We start from the raw sequence: 12,500 nt of genomic DNA, 5'->3' as shown, positions 1-12,500 counted from the left end.
ATTATATCATGCTGGTCGTCAATAATGGTATACCAAGCTTGCTCACAAGAATCTTCCTATGCATCCTGCAAATAAAATAGCTCTTCCATCCTGTGATTAGATATGTAATCTATTCATTATAAGTGAAGGACTGACTTCTTACACATTAGCAAGAATTATTTCTTTGTGTTTTTTAATTCTTAGCTATCTGACGTGCTATCGTCAATGCAAACCATCCACGACAATGGAAACGTGTGTTTGACTGGAGATGATAAATGCTTAATATACGATCCAGGTGAGCAATATTTAATTGTTAAATTGAAGCAAATAACGATTACTACTACTACTACTACTACTACTACTACTACTACTACTACTACTACTACTACTACTACTACTACTACTACTACTACTACTACTACTACTACTACTACTACTACTACTACTACTACTACTACTACTACTACTACTACTACTACTACTACTATTACTACGATACTATTACTACTACTACTACTACTACTACTACTATACTACTACTACTACTACTACTACTACTACTCCTCCGTCTCCTCCTCCTCCTCCTCCTACTACTACTACTACTACTACCACCACTACAACTACTACTAATATTAATACTACCGATACCACTACTACTACTATTACTACTCCCACTAATACAATGACTACTACTACTACTACTACTACTACTACTACTACTACTACTACCACTACTACTACTACTACTACTACTACTATACTACTACTACTACTATACTACTACTACTACTACTACTACTATCTACTACTACTTCTACTACTGCTATCTACTACTACTACTACTACTACTACTACTACTACTACTACTACTACTACTACTACTACTACTACTACCACCACTACTACTACTACTACTACTACTACTACTACTACTACTACTACTACTACTAGTACTACTATTTCTACTACTACTTCTACTACTGCTTCTACTACTAGACTACTGGAATCCTGTTGTACCGAGATGTATGCGAAAAATCTTAATAGTGGGACTCTCGTTATAAGAGATGCTGTAATAAACTCAAGGGAAATAATTACGCGGGCTGACTGTGTGTATTGCGTTATAAGTATTCTTTTTATTATCTCCCCTGATAGTGAAATCGTTGAACATGACCGTTGGAAATTAAGTATGGTTGATCAATTAAGAATCTGTTATTTTTGGGGGGTGGGGGGGGGGGGGGGGGAATGTTTTTTATTATTGGGTTTTCTTTTCTTTTTGTACGTTATGGGAGGGGATTATTCCAGTTTTATTCATCCCATCTAAAATAATAAAAATTGAAAAACACCCAACACTCCTGAAAGACAATTAAAAAGTAAACCAACATGAAATTGAATAATATTAACAATCTAATTCCTATATTGCAGATGAATTACATTAAGTCACCACATTCTTCCATTAATTCTAATCCCGAGATCTTAGGCAAATTTATGGTACATAGTATGGGCAATATAGATTATCATATTGCATAAACACTTGATCTTATAACATGGATTTGGGTTTGAAAAAAGAGTCAATTGTTGGCTGACGTGTGGCAACGTTATTGATGGTATTGTCTAGGACGTTGATGTTCCCTAGCATTGACATGCCGTTTTCTTGCTGCATGTAAAACTGGCGAACCACTTCAAATGCCTGCACTGCTGCTTTGGACGGAATGATGGCGACTTCTTCTGTTGTGTCTTCCTCTTCTATTGTTTCTGATCTCTCCCCAGTTTCTCCTTATGCTATGTCAGAAGTTGACAACTCCTCTATTCGGGTACAACTCTCATCCACAGACAGATATTCGTTGGCCGTCATGCTCAGAGGCATTATGTCTCTGTCTGTCAAAAATGATGTCGATGTCTGTGCGATCCGCGGCGTCTGGTACCGATAGACCACTGTACAAATCAACCGTTGGAGACAGAGTAGCTGAGGTGATTGTGAATCCAACGTGGCGAAATCATTTTGCAATGGTCCCCATCTTAACATCGTTCCATGCAGAAGCAGAGGTGTACATTGCATCCAACACACTCATTTTTAAGTAGCTGTCGGCGCTCCCATCCTTGTCCATGGTGGCAATAAGTCGTTTTAGTGCCCTCTTTCTGTAGAGTACTTTAAAGGATTGGATAATCCCCTGGTCACGGGGTTACAGTACACTTGTTGTGTTGGGCGGCAGGAAAAACAGTTGGCTAGCCTTCAAATCAGTCATATTATGTGGGTGCACAGAGCAGTTATCCACAATGAGTGCGACGCTTCTTCCTTGCAGAGCAAACTTTCTATCTAGTTTCCGCACCCATTGCTCGAAGATCGTACTTGTCATCCACGCCTTTCTGTTGAATTTATACTCTGTTGGAAGAGCTTTAATGTTTTTGAAACACCGCGGCTTCTCGAACCTCTCTATTGTGACGAGTGGCAACTTCTCCGTCCCATTCATGTTGGCAGCGATTAACAGTGTGATTTTCTCCTTTGGAATCTTGTTGCCGCTGCACACCTCTCCCTGTCTCGCAAGCGTGCTGTTTGGCAGGCACTTGTAGAACAGCCCAGTGTCGTCCGCGTTGAAGATTTCACCGGGCTGGTATTTCCTCAGGATCTCTTGCAGCTGACCATTCCTCCAACTATTAACAGTTTCGGCCGAAACTGAAGCTGATTAGCCGCAAATGACTTTCATTGAATTGGCGTGTCTGGCCTTGAAGCGATTCAACCAACCAATGCTCATGTCAAAGTTCTGGTGTCCTAGGGTTTTTGCAAGTTCATTACCCTTTTCCATGAAGATGGGGCCTGAAATCGGGACACTGAGGCTCCTAGCTTGGTTGAACCATAGAAACAAGCTGCGGTCAACGTCTTCAAAGTCGGGCTTTCTCATTTTCTTCCTTTCTTGTTGGAATCGTCCACTCGTATACACGTCTATACGTCTATCTTTCCAGATGGTATGCAAGGTACTTGATGCGATGTCATGCGACCGACAAAATTTCTGCTTTTGTTCAGTTCTTTTTATCTACCTATTCAATTAACATAGCTTTGGTCCCAAGAGTTTAACATTTACGTTTCTTGATAAATGGTTTAGAGTTAAAGGCCATCATAAAATGTATTAAACAAGGATATTTTGTGACTGGTGCTGATGATAATTAACACTGACTAGCTCCAGCGATGTTGACTGCTCGTCGTTGGCAATAAGAAAGAAAGGGACTCACAAGTTGTGTTCTCCCCATACCCAAGGCATCGTATAACACCACCATGTCGACCCCATCCCACTACGTCGTGAATTTGTTCCACTCGCTTGCACATCTCATGCCCTCCACTCTCATTCATTCCTTCAATTGTAATGTTAAACTCCCCCACCCACTCATCCCCCATCGTAATAAAAAAAAAAGTGAGAGCCATTTTACTGGTGTAAGGAGTTGTTTGAAACTAAAAACAATACAGAATTCGAAAGGTCTTGGAAGCGTGAGAAAATGAAGAAGAAGAAGAGCAGCTTCTAAGAGTTGTTAAGATTTGTGTTCTGTTCTCGTACGTAGGCCCTAATTTATTCATAATGAAAGGCATGTCAATTCTTGTGTAAAATAGTATTTAATTCATACATATTTATAGTATGTACATTGAAAATTCTTAAGTCGGTGATAAGCCAAAAGGCACTCACTGATTTAAAATCAGCTTTTATTTAAAAATATGCTAAAAAATTATTTGTATATAGTTTTGCTGTTGTTGTTGCTCTTCATGTGTCTGTCTTTTATAGAAAAGATGTATGCATCTGTATTTTTGCGACAAAACTAATATATTTAATTCAATTCAATTACTGTTGTAATTGTGTAAAATTGACGGATGCAGATGTGTCGATAAAGTCATGTCAAATGGTTTTTATTTCTTGATTTCTTTCTTTTACAATCTATTTTTTTCATAATCTAACAAAAGGTGCCACTTAAAACATTTGGTCATTTTATACATGTTGTAGTAATGTTAAGAAGTTACATTAGATATGTAGATTCCCATGAACTGAGAATTCAACTTTTGTTAAAATTGACGAGAAGAAAATGTCATTGCTGATTTTGTTAGATCTTTCGGTGGCGTTCGATACAATCAATCACAGTGAATTGTTCAATATATTTTCTCATTCGGCACAACAGATGCAACAATTTAATTGTTCAAAGTGATACAAAGATATAGACTGTAAAATATAAGAAACAAAATTGAATCTAACAGCTATATATACTTGCAATGAAAAGAAAGTATACACATTTAAAATCGTCGTTACTTTTTTATCCGTTGACGTAGGCTAATGATTTGCCACTGAGTTGCTTACCATTTGCCTTTCTGTGTACCGATAGTCAATGTTTTTGTGTTTGACCTGAAATTCGCTCACCACGTCGCGCATGTGCTAAAATAACCTTTTTGCCCCTTACTGTGGACACACTGGAAGTGTGTAGATTAATTTTTTTGTCATCCGTGTCTTCATGAACTGTTTTCAAGGCAGGAAAACACAATACGAAATACCATTCATTAATCTACGCGATGCCACGACTTAGTTTAGAACAACATGAACGTGCCATTGGTCATCTTCAAGCTGGACAGTCTGTGACCAATGTCGCAAGAATGTTTAATATCACAAGGAGAACTGTATATTCCTTAGTGGATCGATTTGAAATAACATAAACGGTAAGGGACCGAAATCGAACTGGCAGACCACGAGTAACAACACAAGGTGAGGACCGTTTTATACGCACCCTACATCTACGGGATTGTTTTAGGACGGCGACTGAAACTGCGCTAGAGTTCCCAGGTATACGAATTTGTCGACACACTGTTCGTCGCAGACTTAGAGAGCATGACATTATCGCAAACGTCCGTTGATGCGACAACTTCTTAGAGCACATCACCGGTTGGCCTACGCCCGTACTCATCTGCGTTGGACATTTGTTCTCTTCTCAGATGAATCACGCTTTGTGATTGGAAGAAATGACGGTAGATTACGTTGTTACCAAAGATCACACGAGTGATTTCACGATTCATGTGTCTTGGAATCCCCAAACAGAGGATATGGACAAGTGAGTCTCTCTGTCGTCGATCTGGTATTTTAGTAATGTCTTTTCTGGTTATTGTTCTTTTTTGAAGCTGTCTTATTCATTTTTGTTGATTAAATGGTTCGAATCTTATCTGAGTGACAGACGGCAAGCGCTCAGGATGTACGATAGGTGTTCAAGTATGGTTCCTGAAGGTTCAGATCTTAGACTCGCATTATATACAATGTATGCCCAGCCCTTATTAACTATATTTCCTACACATGGCGTGACAACATCTGAATGTAGATGATACACAAATGTACAACTTTTACTATCTCGAGAATTTTGCTAAACTCTTAACGTCAACTGAGTGCAGTATTAATGCAACCAACAAGCTCAAGTTGATTGATGTTTACACAGAAGTGATACTTTGCGAATCGTCAGAGATCAAGCGAATAAAGCATCCCCTGTATAGATGAATGTATATGTACCGCCCAATAATTCCAACAGAAATAGTAAAAAAAACATTGGTCTTATTCTTGACAGTGACATGTTCGCGAAATCACAGACAAATGTTATGTTTCAACTGTTCGATATTATTTAACAACTGATGTAACTGTGACACCATTGATCACTTCAAGAATGAATTACTGCAATTCACTCATGGCAGGCATTCCATTAGACAAGATTTTAAAACTACAGTCTATCCAAAACAGCGCTGCTAGGTTGGTAAAACAAAACAATAAATAGACTGACACATTCTACCCCTGGTCCATTACACACTCTAGAAAACCGGTGTAAACTCTAACTCCGTGGACCTAATGGCTCTGAATGGCTACTTTAAGCTTCTATATCTTCAATTTAATATTTCATAACATGCGTGGCTCTTGGTGACATCAGAAATTTATTTTATAATGTATTATTCAAAATTCCCTAAGGAGTCTCTAGGTAACGCTTTCTGAAAAGTGCCCGTGGATGGGTAAATATTTAAAAAAGACAACAATAAAAATACAACAACATAAAATTACTAATTACCTTAAAGAAATACATTTCCATGATTCCATTACTCTCAATGCAATTCACAATATTTCATTTACCCTCTCAACAGGATCGAATTACTCTGGTAGTCTATAACTTGTTACACACTCGCACCACCGTAAACATCCATATCCATTTAGTAACAATCACAGCCAAGCAATTTATTTTTAAAATCTTTCTGTCCTCAGATTTGTTGAATCTGTTCAAGACTTCCCGAAACTACAGTATACTTCTGGAGGCTTGGAAACAATATCGAGATAATACTGGCAAGAAAATGAAAAATTTTTACGAAGAATTTGTCTCGCTCAGCAACGAGGCATATGCAATTTCTGGTAGGTCCTTTCTTTAATTTAATATTTGAGCTTTCATATAGCACACAAAAGGGGAATGCGTTTGTCATTAGTTATGCCTCTTAGTTGTGTCCAACACAGCGCGACAACTTAGACGTAAACAACATTTGTTTAAGCTTGATGGTTCTAAGAGTGAACGAAAATCACGAATCACACCAACCATAGCTACCTTAGAACATGTAACGCAGCCAAATCAGTAGTTTGTGAGTATTTATCACAATATTTTGGCACAGTAGGGAGAGGAATAGTGCAAAGAAGTCTTTCCTTCACTTCTTTTTCTCTTCTGGTTCCACATTCACTGGAAGTGTGAGTGTCATGATGATGGTGATGATGATGATGATAATAATAATAATAATAATAATAATAATAATAATAATAATAATAAATGGCATTTATATAGCGCTTTACCCCGTTGTCACAGGTCTAAGCGCTTTACAGTGATATAAAACAAAACGTATTACAGTAATACAAGTTTGATGGAAAAGTGATACGAATTCAATTTAACAACATAAAGTATGATCATAGTATTGCAACATTATGACGTAAAAAGATAAAACTTTAAGCGAGATTTGAACGTTGTCAACGAATCCGAGCATCTCACGTGTGATGGGAGAGAGTTCCAAAAATGGGGGGTCGAAAATTGAAAAGATTATTCACCTATTTCACGCAATGGCTTAGGTCTGACAAGGATTGCTTGGTCATTCCTTGGCCTCAAGTTTCTATTGGGGACATATATGTTTAGAAGGTCTTTAATATTGGAGGGCCTGTTGGTTCCCAAGGATTTGTAGACAACAGTACAAATTATATAGATAGTATGCGCTTGTCTAAGGAGTTCACAACATTGCCATCCGGAAGTATAACGGACCAACACACAATAATTTGTGTAACCATGATCGTTTATAGTCTGGTTAATTCAGTTTAGTGAGAATTACTCATAAACGCGGGTGGCAAAAAACAATAACAAAGACCCGAGTGACGTCAACTTCGAACTATCTATAGGCAACTCTTTTTTCCACAGGAAGCCAATGTAACTCACGGAGAAGGAGAGTTGCTGACGGGTATTTTTTGCTATTGCGTACAATGAGTCTGGCTGCGTTTTTTTGAGCAACCTGAAGTTTGCTCATTAAATTCTCCCCAAGATCATATAATCTTTTCCTTCCTTTTTAAAACAATCCATCGTGTTAGTGTCGATCATTATGATGCAATGTTTATCTTTGAAAAGCGTTTTACATTTGACATTTTTCCATATATTACTTTAGCACCCGAGAGACAGTATCATTGTTTATTTATAATCAAATGAACATTGAATTTTCACTAAAGCCAAAACCGAAATATCTGGCGACATTGCTGGTCGAAAGCATTATTAAGTCAGTTCATGCTACTATACTACTGTGTTGAAAGTATTAAAAAGCAACTCTTAAACTATTATGTATTCAAAGATCCTTTTACTATGGATATGAGATAACACTACACTCCGCTATGCTAGCTTACTTGCAGTGGGAGGTTCGTGAAGAATGGATATTATTCAAGGTCTTCCTACAATTTTTATGTCTAAACTTATCTTTGGTTCAACGATCAACGGCGCAAATGATTGTCATGAGTTTGGTATCATAACAAAATATGATTTTATCTCGTTTTGTTCACACCTAAAACAATTCTTTATCATAACACAATCACAAAGTGTGCGTGTTTAAAGACATCAATAAAATTGGCACATCGTCGAAAAAATGGTAAAACAAAAGTGCTCGTACAGGTAGCACAATGAGGTCAATCAGAGGTCAGATAGTCGTCGAGGGTGGAGATTTAATGACTTTTGGATTTTCAGCTAAATGTTTGTTTGTTCGGTGCCGTCAGACAAAAAGTTGAGTTTCCAATTTTAAATTTGAAAGCTGATAATGAGTCAGCAATACTAATATTCTAGGAATAAGCGTTTCTAAAACGGGGTGCGAAAATTCCAAAGATTCTTCACCAATTTTATGGAATGTTTTAGGTTTCATTGCTATCAGCTCTTTGATTTCTTCTCTGAAAATAGGGATGTAAAAAGTCATATAATTATACAGGGGCATGTCTATAAAACGTTTATAGACAATGGAACATATTTTATAGATGATGAATTTCTCAAAAGGTAACCAGTACAACTCTCTAAGGAGATCTGAAGTAGATGATGATTTTTTTTATCTATTTTCAAATCTTATCTAGCAGCATTGGTTTGTCCAAATTGAGTTTTTTTATTGGAGGTGTTAATTAAAAGGAAGTTGAAATAATTTAATTTGGATAACACTAAGGTATTTATCAAAAGTTCAGCTATGTTCAAATGAATCAAATGTCTAATTTTATTTATTATTCTAATTTGAATGGACATACACTTGACATTGTGAGGTTGCAGTCGAAATAGACGCCAAGATTTTTACTTTGGCGGCAGATTCCCCAACAGTAGTTCCAAAATTAATCGTTGGAGTGTTAATTTGTTGAAGTATGTTGGGCCTGGCATTAATCAAAATCTTTGTTTTATCATCATTCAACATTACTTTTTTATAATTCATCCAATTCTTCATTTCAATAAAAGCAATATTCAACCCTTTTTATCAACTTGCTTAAATCAGTCGAAGCCAATCATTGGGAAGATTATTATTGAATATGTAACATATTGAATTATAAGCTATTATCACTATTTTAGCAGAAGGATGTAAAGGCAGATTCTTAAGATCATGAGCGTAAAAGAGTGACGATGGGTGACCTTTATTGACGATTAGCATATATTTAGATTGGAAAATAAGATGCCATCCCTGAAGCCAGAAGATCAATTGTACAATGTATCCAGCCCTCAGAGGAGAGCTTTTACACTTCCAATGAAATAAGAACCAGTTTACTGACATCACACCTTTGTTCTCTATTGCACCGTTACTCTCTATGACATAATGTGTATATTTTGATAGTCTGTTTTAAAATAGTGAATGATGCTCATGGTCTGCGTGGCTGATTGTTTCGAGTAACCGGTGTGTATTGCAGTTGGATGTGACACCAACTCATGCAATTCAGTCTCAACACTTTGATGACAGTCCTGTGTGTTCCGTCCTTGCAAATATTATTTTGTCATTGATCATGAACTGAATAGGAAAGAAAAATTGATGTCAAAAAACTTGTTTCCTATTTCACTTGCAGTGTAAAACCTATCTTCCGGGGAATAATTGAATACATACATTGTGTAATTCATCTTCTGGTGTCAGAATAATGGTATCTTATTTTATAGTCCAAATACATACTGGTCGTCAATAATGAGTATATATACTCGATCTTTTACGTTCCTTAATTCTAGGAATCTGCCTATATGTCCTGCTACTGAAATAGTTATACCACTTTTATGTAACCTATTCATTATTAGAACTTCGAATGATTGGTTACATACACACTCCTAATGATTTAGGGACCAAAAGAGTGGAGGGTTTGATGTCACGACTTTGCTTCGCTATTAGGCAGCAAATTTAGTCACTCAATGGATACTATCCACTAAACGTGCTCAAAGCTTTTTACAAGAGGTCTCCGAACATTTAGGACAAGACTCAAGGAGGCGTTCAAACATTTTTCACACTAAGGCATCTTTGTCAATCATAATTTTATACGGAACCAACATTGAGCTACCTCATTGGGAAACGAACCCATGACCTACAATATAGAAGCCGAAGCATAAAAAAGTAGTCCGTCAGAGCCATTAGGCCCATGAAGCAGGAGTTTAGGACGCTAATCTATAGCAAAGTACTTTCTGCCAGATCTAACATCCCAGCTACATAATCACTGCAGGGTAAACAGGAAAGAAAAAAAATGTCAATTGCATTAGGGATTGCTCACACTGTCCCTTTGCGAATGAAGGTGCTCTATCAACTGACCCTCTTTATCTAAAGCAGAAAACTGTATCTAAACCATAGATGTAATTCCATTATGACTGCGACCCCTCACTTTGTACAAGCCGAAACAAGAAATTTGGTAGAAGAGAACCACCTAAGCTAGCAAAAAAAGGGAACACAAGTGTGATGTCAAAATACTGGTTCTAATCTCATTGGAAGTGAAAAACCACTCCACTCTTCTACTTTTTGCATCTGATCTTCTAGTTTCAGAGTGATCGTATCATATTTTCAAGTGTAAATAAGTGCAAATCGTCAATTAAGATCATCCAAAATCGCCCCCTAATCCCAATAAAATCTGTCAGAACATTCTGCCACTAAAATAGTCATGCCACAAAATGATGCAGAATGTAACCTATTCATTGTTCACTATTCACTCCGGAGTACTGGATACACATTTCCAAGGAGTTTCGAACCAGAAAAGAGGAATGTGTGACGTCACGACGACTAATCTGTCATATTAGAAAACAAGAATTGGTGTAAGATAAAAACATGTAAAGGTGTGTAACAGTGCCTCCTGATTACCGGCCAGATGTGCTGCCGTTACACCACTCAAGTTAGCATATTGTTGGAACAAATTAATGCTTATATTCTTCTTTCCATCGTGAACCCTTGTCCCCACCAAAACAAACAAACATTGAACACGAAAAGAAGAGGAGCAGGAACTAGTGAAGATAAAGATATGGAAATGTGTTTATGAAACAGTGCCAGACAAATCAGAAAGAAAATGCCTGAAAAAAAAACACAATCTCAACCAGAGGGGTCAGAAAAAACAACAACTAAACTTAGGCCAGATAGATGCTGTTCTTTATCTTGAGAGTCAAACGATGGTGACTATCCCCAAAAAGTTACATGTACTTTCAAGAAAAGGACCTATTGACATTATATGTTACTTCATAAAAAGACTTTGGGACGTGTATTTATTACACGGACTTCATGACCTTGATTTCTCACTACGCGCAAAGGGCATATTGACATGTATTTGTCACGACATAAAAGGACTTATTGGCATCTATTTGTTACTACATGAAAAAGACATTTAATTTATTTGTCACGACAAGGAACGTCATAATATGAATTTGGTTCTACAGATAAAGGACCTATTGACATTTATTTGTTACGACTTAAAAGGACATAGTGACATGTATTTGCTATTATTTAAAATATTTATTGACATGCACTTGTTATTGCATAAGATATACTTATTGATATGTACTTGTTATTACAAAAAATACTTGTTGACTTGCGCTTGGTATTCTATAGATATATCGAGAGATAGATATTTAGATAGATAGATAGATAGATAGATAGATAGATAGATAGATAGATAGATAGATAGTTAGATAGATAAATAGACATATAGATTGATATATTTATATATATATATATATATATATATATATATATATATATATATATATATAGATAATTATATATGTAGATAGTTTGATAGATAGATATATAGATAGATAGACAGATAGAAAGACAGATTGATTGATAGAGAGAGTGAGGTGAATGTGATGAAAACAAGTAATAATTTTTTTTTATCTTCAAAAACTCATAAGGTTACGCTGATACTGGAGAGGGATGGCGAGATCGTTTTGAAACCGACAATATAGAAGCAGAGGTAAATTATCACTATCTAGAAGTTACCAAAAGTGGAATGGATATGGCAATGTGAATGTTTTATTTGATTTTGTACTTATTTATGGACATTATGCTTTCCTTTTTTAAAATGTTGTTTATTATGCTGTACCCTGCACAATATAATATTTTTGTTAAATCGTTGCTGTTGACCAGGGACCCCCTTGTATAGCGCTTTCAGCATGTTTAATAAATGTTGCTCTATATAAAAGCTCAAGTATAAAATTCAGTTTTCAAAAGAGTATTCAAATCATAGCCTTCAATCGACGTCTTCGACGATGTCCTTTGGCAGCCCGGGAATGTAATAGAGAACTAATCACCAAACTCAAGGTCAAAGATTAACAAAGAAAGTAGCAACCTAACTTCATTCATTCTATTATTCGGAAACAACCAGCTCTCTTTGTCCAAGATGGCTTGAGGGTATACTATATCCCGCGTTTTTGATTGTATATAAATCTACTTGTTAACTGGTTTACGCCATCACCATTTCTTTTATAGAGTGATTCCTATTTTATTATACTTGTGTCTCTAATTTTGGATCAGATGGATAAGTTATATCAGA

General features: G+C 36.4%; 1 protein-coding gene across 1 annotated transcript in view; it reads left to right on the top strand.

The window, feature by feature from the left end:
* Positions 1–12,500, top strand: part of LOC144966248 (angiotensin-converting enzyme-like) — a 58,773-nt gene that overhangs the window by 18,522 nt on the left and 27,751 nt on the right. The window contains exons 4-7 of the mRNA XM_078902434.1: positions 184–274; positions 6,234–6,377; positions 11,860–11,921; positions 12,482–12,500. The exon at positions 12,482–12,500 is cut by the window's right edge and continues 111 nt beyond it. Coding sequence (XP_078758560.1) covers positions 184–274; positions 6,234–6,377; positions 11,860–11,921; positions 12,482–12,500 — 316 coding nt within the window. The remainder of the gene's footprint in view (positions 1–183; positions 275–6,233; positions 6,378–11,859; positions 11,922–12,481) is intronic.

Source organism: Berghia stephanieae, chromosome 2, assembly GCF_034508935.2.
Source record: "Berghia stephanieae isolate SIO BIC M18660-M18661 chromosome 2, UCSD_Bste_1.3, whole genome shotgun sequence".
Lineage (NCBI taxonomy): Eukaryota > Metazoa > Mollusca > Gastropoda > Nudibranchia > Aeolidiidae > Berghia > Berghia stephanieae.
The sequence above is the reverse complement of the archived record's forward strand: the minus strand, read 5'-3'. Positions and strand labels throughout refer to the sequence as shown.